Source organism: Ciona intestinalis, chromosome 11 (assembly GCF_000224145.3).
Source record: "Ciona intestinalis chromosome 11, KH, whole genome shotgun sequence".
Taxonomy (NCBI): Eukaryota; Metazoa; Chordata; class Ascidiacea; order Phlebobranchia; family Cionidae; genus Ciona; species Ciona intestinalis.
Window position 1 is genome coordinate 3,681,959 of NC_020176.2, and position 11,302 is coordinate 3,693,260.

The 11,302-nt window shown below is 34.8% G+C and overlaps 3 protein-coding genes across 4 annotated transcripts; 2 read left to right on the forward strand and 1 right to left on the reverse strand.

Moving 5' to 3' along the window:
• Positions 1–176: 176 nt before the first annotated feature.
• Positions 177–4,344, forward strand: LOC100181100 (D-glucuronyl C5-epimerase). Of its 2 annotated transcripts, none has more exons than XM_002131952.4 (7): positions 177–866; positions 1,059–1,167; positions 1,429–1,574; positions 1,903–1,993; positions 2,380–2,539; positions 2,810–2,969; positions 3,306–4,344. In XM_002131952.4, exons 1-7 carry the CDS (start codon positions 405–407, stop codon positions 4,089–4,091), a joined length of 1,914 nt encoding a protein of 637 aa, XP_002131988.1. In that variant the 5' UTR covers positions 177–404; the 3' UTR covers positions 4,092–4,344. The 2 variants fall into 2 exon arrangements, with proteins under 2 accessions (XP_002131988.1, XP_026692354.1); XM_026836553.1 differs by having other exon boundaries at positions 178–402.
• On the reverse strand, positions 4,345–6,962 carry LOC100176363. The gene is made up of 4 exons (XM_002131970.4): positions 6,284–6,962; positions 5,164–6,111; positions 4,829–5,076; positions 4,345–4,628 (listed from the first exon to the last, which is right to left on the reverse strand). Exons 1-4 carry the CDS (start codon positions 6,939–6,941, stop codon positions 4,527–4,529), a joined length of 1,956 nt encoding a protein of 651 aa, XP_002132006.1. The 5' UTR covers positions 6,942–6,962; the 3' UTR covers positions 4,345–4,526.
• Positions 6,963–7,354: 392 nt separating this feature from the next.
• Positions 7,355–11,279, forward strand: LOC100186584 (sprT-like domain-containing protein Spartan). The gene is made up of 7 exons (XM_002125922.3): positions 7,355–7,435; positions 7,798–8,069; positions 8,321–8,429; positions 8,699–8,818; positions 9,197–9,327; positions 9,684–9,775; positions 9,964–11,279. The coding sequence occupies exons 2-7, from the start codon at positions 7,816–7,818 to the stop codon at positions 10,320–10,322; spliced, it is 1,065 nt and encodes a 354-aa protein (XP_002125958.1). The 5' UTR covers positions 7,355–7,435; positions 7,798–7,815; the 3' UTR covers positions 10,323–11,279.
• The last annotated feature ends 23 nt before the right edge of the window (positions 11,280–11,302 follow it).

Genomic DNA, 11,302 nt, shown 5'->3' on the forward strand with positions numbered 1-11,302 from the left:
TTCTTATTCAAACTAGTACATGTATTGATGTATATACATGGAATAAGTGTAGAAAAACCACCACAAAGCCTTGAACTTGTTTTATTTTATCAGTTACTGTCTTCTTATCCATGTTAAATTATTTTTTGTGTGTGCGAGTACGACTAACATTTTCATATTCTAAAACATTGAATAACACCACCATTGTTTTTTAGAGTGTTAATTTATTTTAGTTCTTTTGTTAAACTGTGGATCATGATTCAAGTGAAACTGTGTTTGTAATATTGTTTTATGGAGCATGTTTATGATCAAGTTTGATAAGAACATAGCTGGGTTGGAAGTTACAGCTTCTGGTGTCTCATTCCAATAGCAGAGAAGAAACCATCAGACTGGATCAGATTTCATCTGATTTCTATATTCCTAGTATGCTTCGGCAGTTATTGCGCTACATGAGAAATGTTGTGTTTATCCGGAAATATATATTCCTACTTTTTGCCAGTTCAATTCTCTTTTTCGGGTTTATTTTCTATCAAAATAACCAAACACAATGCGAACATATACCTGTGGGTATAAAACCTAAAAGCATGGACAAGAATTTATCCAAAGACCAGTTAAATCAATTGAAACAGCAGTGGTTAAATGAACTGAAAAAGTCTCAAGCTTTATCGGGTCCCGACGAACCCCCAAGAAATGATTTAAAGCCCTCAGTTTCCGCCATAGAGTGTTTAATAAATGATGAAGAAACTGTCCAGTGTTTAAAAAGCTCTGATTCAAATGCTCAAATTTACATGCCATTTGATTTCATTCAAAATTATTTCGATGTTTATGGAAAAATGAAACATTATGATGGTTATGATAGATTTGAATTTCAACAAAGCAATGCCAAGGTACAAAAATACCTTATAACATAGGTTGATAATGATTACTTAGCTAAAAGTGTTTTGTGGAGCATTAATCCCACTTCCTATGTCGAAAATAAGCAAATCCTTATATGCTGTGTTAAAATGTGCAACATTGAAAGTATTGTTGTGCAGTTATTTTATTATTCATGAAATGATGAATCTATTTTAATCAAACAGGTTGTCTATGATCCAAAGAGCCCATACACGTACACAGGTGTCTTCATGACTTTCGATTCATATAATGTTGAAGCAAGAGAGCGTGTCAAGTGTATATCAGGGATTACAGGTATTTGTAGGTATATGTTAGTAAAACAAACTTTGTATTTTGGTGCTTATGATATAAATACACACACACACATATATATATAAATACAAATACATATATTGACACTGACAGTGCAACTTTAACTATGCATAACGAAAACAGTTAGTTTCACCATATTCATTATCACTGAATTACTCTGTAACAGAGACATATTTTGTGCCATTACTATATAATTATGCCACTCAACCTATGTAAATAACCATCATTTTCACTTCGATCCAGGGGTACCATTATCAACGCAGTGGCACATTGAAGGTTACTATTATGGAATCCAGATTGCTCAGTTTGGCATGAGTCACTACAGCAAACACATGACACAAAAGCCACCAACCAAACAAGTTTATGAAAATGCAGAGGGTTCTGTCCAGGTTTAAGTTCATTTTTGATTTATATGTTTTTACTTTTTAAGTTTGGGGTATAGATTTTTAACCTTCTGTAAAAAATTGGTCACCTTATTTAATCTGTTTTGTTCAAATTGAAACAAAATGTTGAGTTTTGAACAAATTAGGAAGTATATATGTTTATTTCATTCCCATGAACCGCCCTGGCTATACAATTCTACAGTCATAGACCTTTGCTGAACCCAGTTAGAAAACTGTTGGTCTGGTGTACAAAGTTATGCCACATGCAAACTAACATGTATTATTATCAGTTTTGTATTACCAAAACTAACATGTTTTAATATCAACTTTTCAGTCTCGGTGGTCCTCCAGTAATAAATACTGTTTGGTTGAAAACGAAGAAGATAAAGAAAGGAATTCTCGAGTTATTAAATTCAGCACTCCAGGTAGATATACATGGTTGTCCTACTCAAATATTTGATGTCGTTTTGTTTGGCTCATAGTCTCGACTCGCGCATGTTTCTGTGTGTTTTAGATAAGGAGCTGTGATGTTATGGCTTTTGGTATTTCTTATCAGGGTTACTAACCTTTTTTACCTATGTATTTGATGTTGGTTTTGCAATGTGGGGGTCTGAAGCATGTAGGGGATAGACCCAATAGTAATGGACAAGCACTTTGGTATAAAATTCTATTCATAACTCCTAATTACAGATACAGCATAATGACTACAGCTATTGTTTTTTACCGTCAATACGCTTCCTTTATCCCCTTGGGTCGTAAAAATTAGATTGCAATAATTTTCCAATATTCTTACATCGAGTGCATCTGTTAGATTCTATTCCATTGGGAAGTGGGGCCTCCCTTGTTCTTGGCAACACCATGGAGTTTATCTTGTCGTTTGATTTAAAAATGGTTGCAAATGGTTCCTTATCTGTTGTCTTGGAAACCAATGACAAAATGAAACAATATACAATTCATTACATCACAAACAGGTATTCTCATTTATTTCTTTGAATGTTTTAACAACAAATATTTCCAGCTTTTTTTGGTTTGCAAAATAAATAAAAAAGTTATGCGTTTTAATTTCTGTCATTCCATTTTTATTCATCGAAATGCTTATATGTGTTAAAGATTTTCATTAAATAATTTCATGAAGTTGTTGTGGAATGATTGCAATCTATTTATACCACTAGAAGTTAAAGCATGGATTGCATGTTGCATACCGGTATAACACACCAATACTAACACTGTTGCTTGTACAGTTTGGTCATTGATTATGATTTGAAATCAAATATATATTACGGAATCGGTCCAAGTCGTACTTGGAGACATATGGCAAGGGATTTGTTGACAGATTTGAAAAAAGGTATTGGTCTTACAACTAAAAAACAAGCAAAGAAAGTTAGAATTGCCATTCAAAAGGTAGGTGTGATTTCTTAAGCTTCTTGTTTTTTTTCTTGTTTTTATAGGGCAGAAATTTATTAGAATCAATTTTTTTCGCAGTCTGCTGTATACTTTTCTTACTTAAGGTTTACCAATAAGCAAAGAAAATTTTAATCCCATGCATTGATCATTCATTCATACCTAATATTAATAACATAATAGTAGTGCTAATTTGTTTGTAAGTTTGTTCGCATGAAACAACATCTTTTGTTTAGTTTTACCATACTAGGCAAAATACTAATTCACTGTGTAAGAGTTATAGCCTATAGATATATATAGTTTGAACAAAACATTTAATAAAACTCACATTTCCAGGTTTCAAGGCTTATTGTAAGGGGTCGTGGTTATATTGATAATGTGACACTCTCCACGTCTGAACACTTGACCCAATTTTTTGATGCAAGCCAATGGATGTATTTAAACCAAGACAAGAAGACTGGAGGGTGGAAAAATGATGTTGAGCGAAGACTAGAGGGCTATCCACCAATTCCCGCTGGTTGGATATCAGCCATGGGTCAGGGGCAAGGGATGTCTGTATTATCAAGAGCCTACCATGTCTTCCATGACCCTAAATATATAGTTGCTCTCAGTCATGCTTTACAGCCGTTTACCAAATCTTCTGAGCAAGGGGGTGTGCGTGCTACTTTTTTAAAAACGTACACCTGGTATGAAGAATATCCAACCAAACCAAGTTCATTCGTACTTAATGGTTTTATGTATTCCCTTATTGGTCTGTATGACTTTAAATCGCTCTTAGAACATGAATTTGGTTTTGGTTCAAATGAGCAACCTCCCAAAGTGAGTCTGCAGATTAGTTCTGTTGATCTTCCAGCCACTTACAAACTTGTGAAGCAGTTGTACCACGATGGCATGACATCTTTAAAAGCAATGCTTCCTTTATATGATGGTGGGTCACGTACATTCTATGATCTACGACACTTTATTTTAGGCATGCCGCCCAACGTAGCAAGATGGGACTACCACACCACCCACCTAAGTCAGCTTGTTCTGCTTTACTCTGTTTCAAATGAGCCGGTGCTTAAAAAGTATTTTGATAACTGGTCAGGTTACCTGAGGGGTAAAGTAGCAAAACACAACTGATCTCTTCGCTTCTATTTCGCGCAGCTGTTTCTGCTTTTCAGTTCATTTTAGACGCCACTGTTAAAATGAAAAATAGTATATAATTTACTTGCATATTAACCATGAGCAATGTTGCATACACATTTCTTTGCTTTGCAGTATTACTAAAATCTGTAAGAACGCACGTTTACTTTTATTATTTTAATATTGTATCATGTTTTGTTCCAAACCTTTCTGTAACGCTCATGGACCGCTATATTAAATTCAAGTGATCTAATATGAATTTAGGTTTATTAGCAGTGCAGTACACAAGTAAGGATAAAGAATTGCATCTTTTCACAAAGACAAAACACTCAACAAAAGCAAAGATGGCAGTTTTTCTAATGATTTTATCAAATTTTAGATAACAGGTAAGAACACAAATGTACAACACTCCGGTTTTAAAAAGTCTGCTGTTTAGTTTTCTTTCCCATGAATGGAACTAGGTGTGTTTGGTCGAGTCACTGAACCTCTGTACCTTGGAACTCTACTGGTTGCTTTTGCAGATTCTGTAGAGCTCTGTAACGATATATAAGCATTAATAATCTGGAATGTATTGATTATTCCTATCAAGAAAAACCAGCTTGACTACATTGCTGTTTGGTAAAAGGCTTACATTAAGTTACATACATATATACATATATGGGACTCGCATAGCGTTAAAAGTTTATTTATGAAGCTTGTATGAAGTTACAGGCTTATATATAAATTGGACTTACATGTCGTTCCATGTTACCATGACGTTTACTTCTTCCTTTTGTTTCAGGAGAATTACAATGACCCAACACAGCAAGTGGTGTTCGGTTCAATGACTTTGAATCTGAGTGCTTGAACACAGAGAAAGAGGCTTCTCTAATTATAGGAGATTGATCTGATTTTACTGGGTCTTTAAGAATTACATGACCCAGAGAACCAGCACTTTGTGCTTTCTTTCCACTTGATGCATAGGACGATCTACGGGACTGGGCTGAAAATAAAAGATTCGGATGTGAATACAAAATATATTTTCACTGCACACCATTTCTAGTGGTTGGAAAAAACAACTTATACATACATGTGGAGAGCATGGGAATGCTGGTCTTCTTGTTACTTCCACTAGAAATTTTCGGAGAACTTTTATTTTCAACAATTTCCATAGATTTGTTTAATTTAACATATGTTGCTGGTTGCTGATTCGTATCAATCTCAGTTTTTTGTGAAGGAGGGGTCTCGGATTGTAAGAAATTCTTCAGGTCCTCCATTTTTGTTTTGTTGGCTTGATACAGCTCTCCATCCAACACAGACATCTCTTCAACAATTGGGACATCACTGATGTCAGTGCCACAGTTGGAAACAGGCGAATTATTGGCAACTTCAAGAGTGTTGCCAAAACTCTGTGCTGTTTCAACTTGAGAACTTTCTTCTGCAACCTTTGGTATTGCAACTTGTAAAAGTTGTTCATTTTTTATCGGATTTTCCTCAACTTGTAAATTTTCTGAATCTTTTTCTTCGCCATCCTCTGCATCTTGGTCAAATATTTTAATTTCTTCGGTAAATGAACCAGTAACCTCTGCTGTGATTGCTGGAAAAACATTACTAGACTCACTGATAGAAACGGAATCCGACTTGCTCTCAGTAGATTCAGTGATGCAGGCATCAAGAAGTAAATCATCCAAGACATCTTTCACTTCATCTAAACCAATGCTGTCTTCCATAGAGACATTACAAGAGTTAAATTCAGTGTCACTCATGTCATCAAAGTTAACTGAGCGCGAATCACTCCCAAGCACAGCTATCATGCTCGAAGATAGGGATGTGTTTAAGTTGCTGGCACAGCTGAGGTTCAATAGCACATTCTGTGTGAGTTTCTCTTCATTTTCTTCATTGGTGGGTGAAGACTCTTCCAGTGTGATAGCAGGGACATGTTGGTCTGTTTCTTCAGCTGTATCATTCTTTTCGACTGGCCGAGTGTTTGGAGAAGACATTAATGTGTTGGTCAAAAGAACAGTTCGACGCAGGTTGCCTGTGTTTAAAAATAAATTAAGGTTTTAGTTTTTTGCACCGACGCCATTATACCTGAAACCAGTATAATTAAATATGAAAGTATATCACAGAAAAACAAGAAAAATATACAGAAAAAATTTCTGTAAAAGAATATCACAGAAAACAAAAATCCATTATCCAAGCAATAGTACCTGCATTATTGTAAGAGACCCGCATAGGTGTCCTGTACACTTCGGTAGTGGGTGATCGTGGGTCATGCAGATCTTTTGAACCATTTACAATGGGAGCATCTTCTAACGATTGAATAATGATAGGAGTACGCTCTACACCAGCTGTAGGGGAGCGTGGATCACTCAGACATTCGTCTACTTTCTCCTTAATCACTATTGGGGTTCTATCAACACCAATGCTTGGAGAACGTGGGTCGAGAATTCCAGCTTGTTCTGTGATTTTTCCCATCGCAATCGGGGTTCTGGTGATGCTGCTGCTTGGAGAGCGGGGGTCAAACCCTTTTGGTTTGGAAGGTTTGCTTTGTGGAGTTTGTGGCGTTTCGTTTTGGATGATCTGCTCCAGGGCCTCTCTTTTATCCATGTAACTGCCTCCATCTACATTAGACCCCACAGTTGTGGAAGCAAGTGTGTGAGTGTCATCTAGAATTATCTTTGAATGTTCGTTTTGTAGGAAAGCTTCCTGATTATCCACATCTACAGAAAGTTTTTCTTCAACCCGGTTGTTGCTGTTGGTATCTTCAGCCTTAGAGTCACGATAGGACTCTTTGTTTCCACACTTTTTGGTTTCACCGCCATCTTTTAAAAGGTCGCAGCAGTTGCTTTCAGAATTACCCATCATATCATTTAAAATATCTGTAAAACTAATAATACAGTTAAGCTAATGAAAATTACAGGCTTAGCCGTTGTGTCGTATTTAAAATATAAGTTAACATAATAGTATATTGCAGTTAGTGACACTATAATACCAACGGATATTCGGGCCCATACCCTTCGTTAGCATAATTTAAATCGTATTTAGACTTGTCAACTTCTGTGACACATATTTTCCGTAAGGAAAACCCTTTAATTAAAACTCGCATACATTTCGCTACAGAAGACTGTCCTATAAATCTTAAGACTACCTTCCAACACATTGAGCAGCAAAATAATCTCAATAACCTATTGCCGTTTCAAATACATATGTAAACGCAAAATATTTTGATTCAAATGTGAAAAGCAAATGGGACATTTAAAAATCGCGCAGTTAGACTCAAAGCAGCCTACGCTACTTTCTTTTTTTCTTTTTCGCGCCAGATGATCATTTGCTTGAAATCTCCAGCTGTTTCAAAGCGGGTAAGTTGTTTACATTTGTTACCCAGGCGTGTTACATTGAAACGGAGACTAAAATCCGCTGAAACTATTAGAATTAGGTGTGATCAGGCAGACCATGTAACCATATTGCCGCTAACATTAATTTATGCCTCAGTAATATTTAATATTTGTAATTATAGTAGATAGGTATAAGGTATACAGGATTTGGTGCTGTAATAGTGATACGTAACTGTTAAACCCTAACAACTAGCCTTATCTGTATAACGTCATGATGGATTCTTCAGTAGTACCAACAGTTTATTTATAGTAATACTACTTTATGCAATAATGACCATGTTTGAACCTTGTATGTTTATTGTTGTTCTATTAAAAGTTGTTATTAGCGAAACAAGACATGAAACATGACGTCCTGTGACAGTGATTACCAGTTAGCCCTGTCGCTGCAACAGCAATTTATGGAAGATGATTTTAATACGAACGCCAGCAGTTCAACTGCTAGTAGTAGCAAGCAAGGACCAACTAACATAGTTGACCCACAATGGGAACTCATAGATCCAAACCCAAATGTTTTCGCGTTGTTTCAGGAGTTTAATAAACAGTTTTTCTGGAAGAGACTGGATATGGTTGAAGTTAGATGGAGTCCAAGAATGACTTTGTAAGTTTATAATCTCCCAATGCTCATTGCTGTGTTATGTTTCTTTAATTAATGCAACTCTAAATACAACAATAACACCACTAAGTCTGCTAGATTTAAGTTAGTAACTTAACAGATTTGCACAGACTGGTCCATAGTGTTTTATTTTATTGAAAAACTTCTTGTAATTATAAACATTACGTTGGAAGTAGACATAAAAGTATATGTCCAAACCAGTATTTGTGCATCTAATAAGCTAATTGGTTTCACAGATGTGCCGGTATATGTTCATATCAAGGCCATGGTGGTTTGTGTTCAATTGGTTTGAGTCAACCACTATTGAAGTTACGGCCAAGAAAGGATCTTGTTGAAACATTACTTGTGAGTTGTTTTATGCAATTATGTTTAATAAATTCAGGAAAAAAATAATTAAAAATTTGATATTTATATATATATACTTAGGTGCAACACTTTTAAATAAAAGGGGGTATAGATAGTCAGACTTGTATTTCTCTGAAACAAATTTAGTACCAATGTTTACTGACCTATGCAGTGCAAATAATTTCCAACCTACCCTGCCAATCCAAGTCTGGCGCTTATGTATGCGTTCTTTAAACCAAAATTATACAATCTAACTTTACATTAAACAGCATGAAATGATCCACGCGTATCTATTCGTGACTGCCAACAACAGAGACAGAGATGGCCATGGACCCGAATTCTGTAAACATATGAATAGAATAAATGCTGAAGCTGGAACCAAAATTACAGTGAGTGTCTCTATTTTAACCTCTTCACTTAATTCCTGGTAGGCATATATAAAAGTATTGTCAAGATTCCTATACAAGATTCAGGTTATACTGATATTTTTTAGCAATAGTATGCAGTAATCTTTGTATACATCATTTGCACAGCATGCGTTCTAAACGACTGAAATGGTATAGCTGGAAAGAGGGTTTTTTATTATCTAAACCTAATTTCCCTTTTACCCACTTTTCACTTCCAGTTTAGAATGATTCAATATTTCACACATTATACAGTGTTAACATTGAAGATGTCAACATTAAAACTTTACAATTTCTGTTTTAGTTTGAAACTTTACAACTCCTGTTCAAGGATGCAAAAATTAATCAAAAACTTTTAAATAGATTTATCATAGTTTCCACGATGAAGTGAATGAACTTCGACAACATTGGTGGAGATGTAGAGGTGTTTGTAGAAACAGACCACCCTACTTTGGGTTTGTAAAAAGATCCATGAATCGAGCACCTTCAAAAAAGTTAGTAAAATAAATATTAAAATTTTTATCCTCCAAAATATGGAGCTTGTAGGAAAAATAAAGATTTAAATTTAAGCTCATTTAAAATATTGCAATTTTTAAGTTGCTAAATTATTATTGAACATAAACTATGAATGTTTCTATTTGAAATTAAGCCATTTTAACAATTTGGTGTATTGAACATTAGCCAATAATATTAAATGAGATTCACTATGTTTTACAACCATGAATGTAAGAGCCAAGAGGTAGCTGCATTTTAGCATGTCACTCTAGATTTTGTGGAAAGGTCAAATACAAAAGGTTTTCTAACTATATTGTAGTTGTCACAATGTGTTGTTTAATAAATAAATCAACAGTGACACCTGGTGGGCACAACACCAACAGACTTGTGGGGGGGAATACGACAAAATTAAGGAGCCGGAAAATTATGGAAAAAATAAGTCAAAAGGTGAGAGTTACTTTGTATAATGGCTGTTTAAATTGGTTTAATAAAGATGTATATAAATATTATGAAACTATGTTTTGTATTGTAATGTTTTAATTTAGTAAAAGTGTAAAATAATCTTTAAGAAATGTATAATATATATATATATATGAGTAAATATATATGTTTTCTCAAATTTATTTCATCTGCAGCAAAAACGAACAAAGAAAATAAAATAGACCCAAACCAAAGTGTTCTGAATTTTAAAAGCGTAAAAAGTCCAAGTTTAAACACACCATCTACATCTGCACTAAAGACTCCAACTGTAGAAAACATCAAGAAAAAATCTCCAAAGAAAATCCAGAATGTTGAAAATAAATTTCCAAACTCTTCAAATCATATTCTTGGTGGAGCAAAATTAAAAGAGAATCCAAGGGGTATTCCGCTAAACAGTCGCCTCGTAAAGCTCTTTCAGAAACCATCTCCGAAAAAAACTTTAAATACTTCTCAAACTGGAAAAATCTGCCTGACAGTGCAACTAGTAGAATTGGGCGCTTATGCAGGGACATGAGATTAAATGGGGATGCTTCTGTTAACTTCGGTGCTTCTGCTTTTAGGAAATTAAAAGTAGTGACCAAGTTTCAAAAATCTGGAAAATTAGCCAAACTGAAGTTTGAAAGTGATGATGAATTGGATAAAATAGTCGTCAAACCAACCAAGCAACCTCAATTCCCAGTGGTTAAACTCGAACCTAAATCAAACGGTATAAAAAGAAAATCGGACGAGATTCACCCAAATGTGCAGCCGAAGAAAAAGAAACTTCCAAGTTTCATATTTTTAGATGTTTCATCTGAATCCGATTGCTCCGATGACGACATATCGGCTTTCACGGTGAAAAATGAACCCTTGTCGTCAGATGAAGATTTACCTAGCTGGAAATCGCAACAATTTAATAAAAACACCACCTGCTCTCTTGCAAAGAAAATAAAACTGATGGAACCAGTTAAGTCAGCTGATGTTAAACCAGTCACAGCATTGAAACCAAAAGTATCCCCAATTAAAACTGAAACCACAAAAACAACATCTTCTGACAGTGATGATGACTTGCCACCATTTTATTCACCCGACCAAAACCTTCCGTGTCCGATCTGTGGTGAACGTTTTAGTCCAATTAAAATAAACTCACATGTTGATCAGTGCCTTAATATGCAGACTTTACGTGAAATGACGTCTTGATTGTTTTATTTTCCAACTTTTTGCTATTTTATTTTTAGTTTGTTTCAGACACATTTAGGCAAACTTCTACTTTTTCGATTATGTTAACTTAAAACTTTCTAATACTGATCTTACTTGCACTTATGGAGAGTTAGACCTAGACGTACTTTTAAACTTTTTAAGTAGGACTAAGTTGTTCATTTATTTCTATCTGCTAACTTCCGTGACACTTTCTTTACAATATTCTTCAAATGTTTAGCATTTTTAATACAACATTCAAGCAATTTTATGCATTTCTTTTCCTCACTTTTCAGATATGGTCGGTAAAATAGGTGG

Excerpts from the sequence above, each read along its gene's own strand:
- LOC100186584 (XM_002125922.3), top strand. The coding sequence starts at position 7,816 with ATGACGTCCTGTGACAGTGATTACCAGTTAGCCCTGTCGCTGCAACAG. Across the intron at positions 8,070-8,320 it reads TGGAGTCCAAGAATGACTTT|ATGTGCCGGTATATGTTCAT; the intron begins GTAAGTTTATAA and ends TTGGTTTCACAG. Across the intron at positions 9,328-9,683 it reads AATCGAGCACCTTCAAAAAA|TGACACCTGGTGGGCACAAC; the intron begins GTTAGTAAAATA and ends ATAAATCAACAG.
- LOC100181100 (XM_002131952.4), top strand. The coding sequence starts at position 405 with ATGCTTCGGCAGTTATTGCGCTACATGAGAAATGTTGTGTTTATCCGG. Across the intron at positions 1,994-2,379 it reads TATTAAATTCAGCACTCCAG|ATTCTATTCCATTGGGAAGT; the intron begins GTAGATATACAT and ends TGCATCTGTTAG. Across the intron at positions 2,970-3,305 it reads TTAGAATTGCCATTCAAAAG|GTTTCAAGGCTTATTGTAAG; the intron begins GTAGGTGTGATT and ends TCACATTTCCAG.
- LOC100176363 (XM_002131970.4), bottom strand. The coding sequence starts at position 6,941 with ATGATGGGTAATTCTGAAAGCAACTGCTGCGACCTTTTAAAAGATGGC. Across the intron at positions 5,077-5,163 it reads CATTCCCATGCTCTCCACAT|CCCAGTCCCGTAGATCGTCC; the intron begins GTATGTATAAGT and ends TTTTATTTTCAG. Across the intron at positions 4,629-4,828 it reads ATGGTAACATGGAACGACAT|AGCTCTACAGAATCTGCAAA; the intron begins GTAAGTCCAATT and ends ATATCGTTACAG.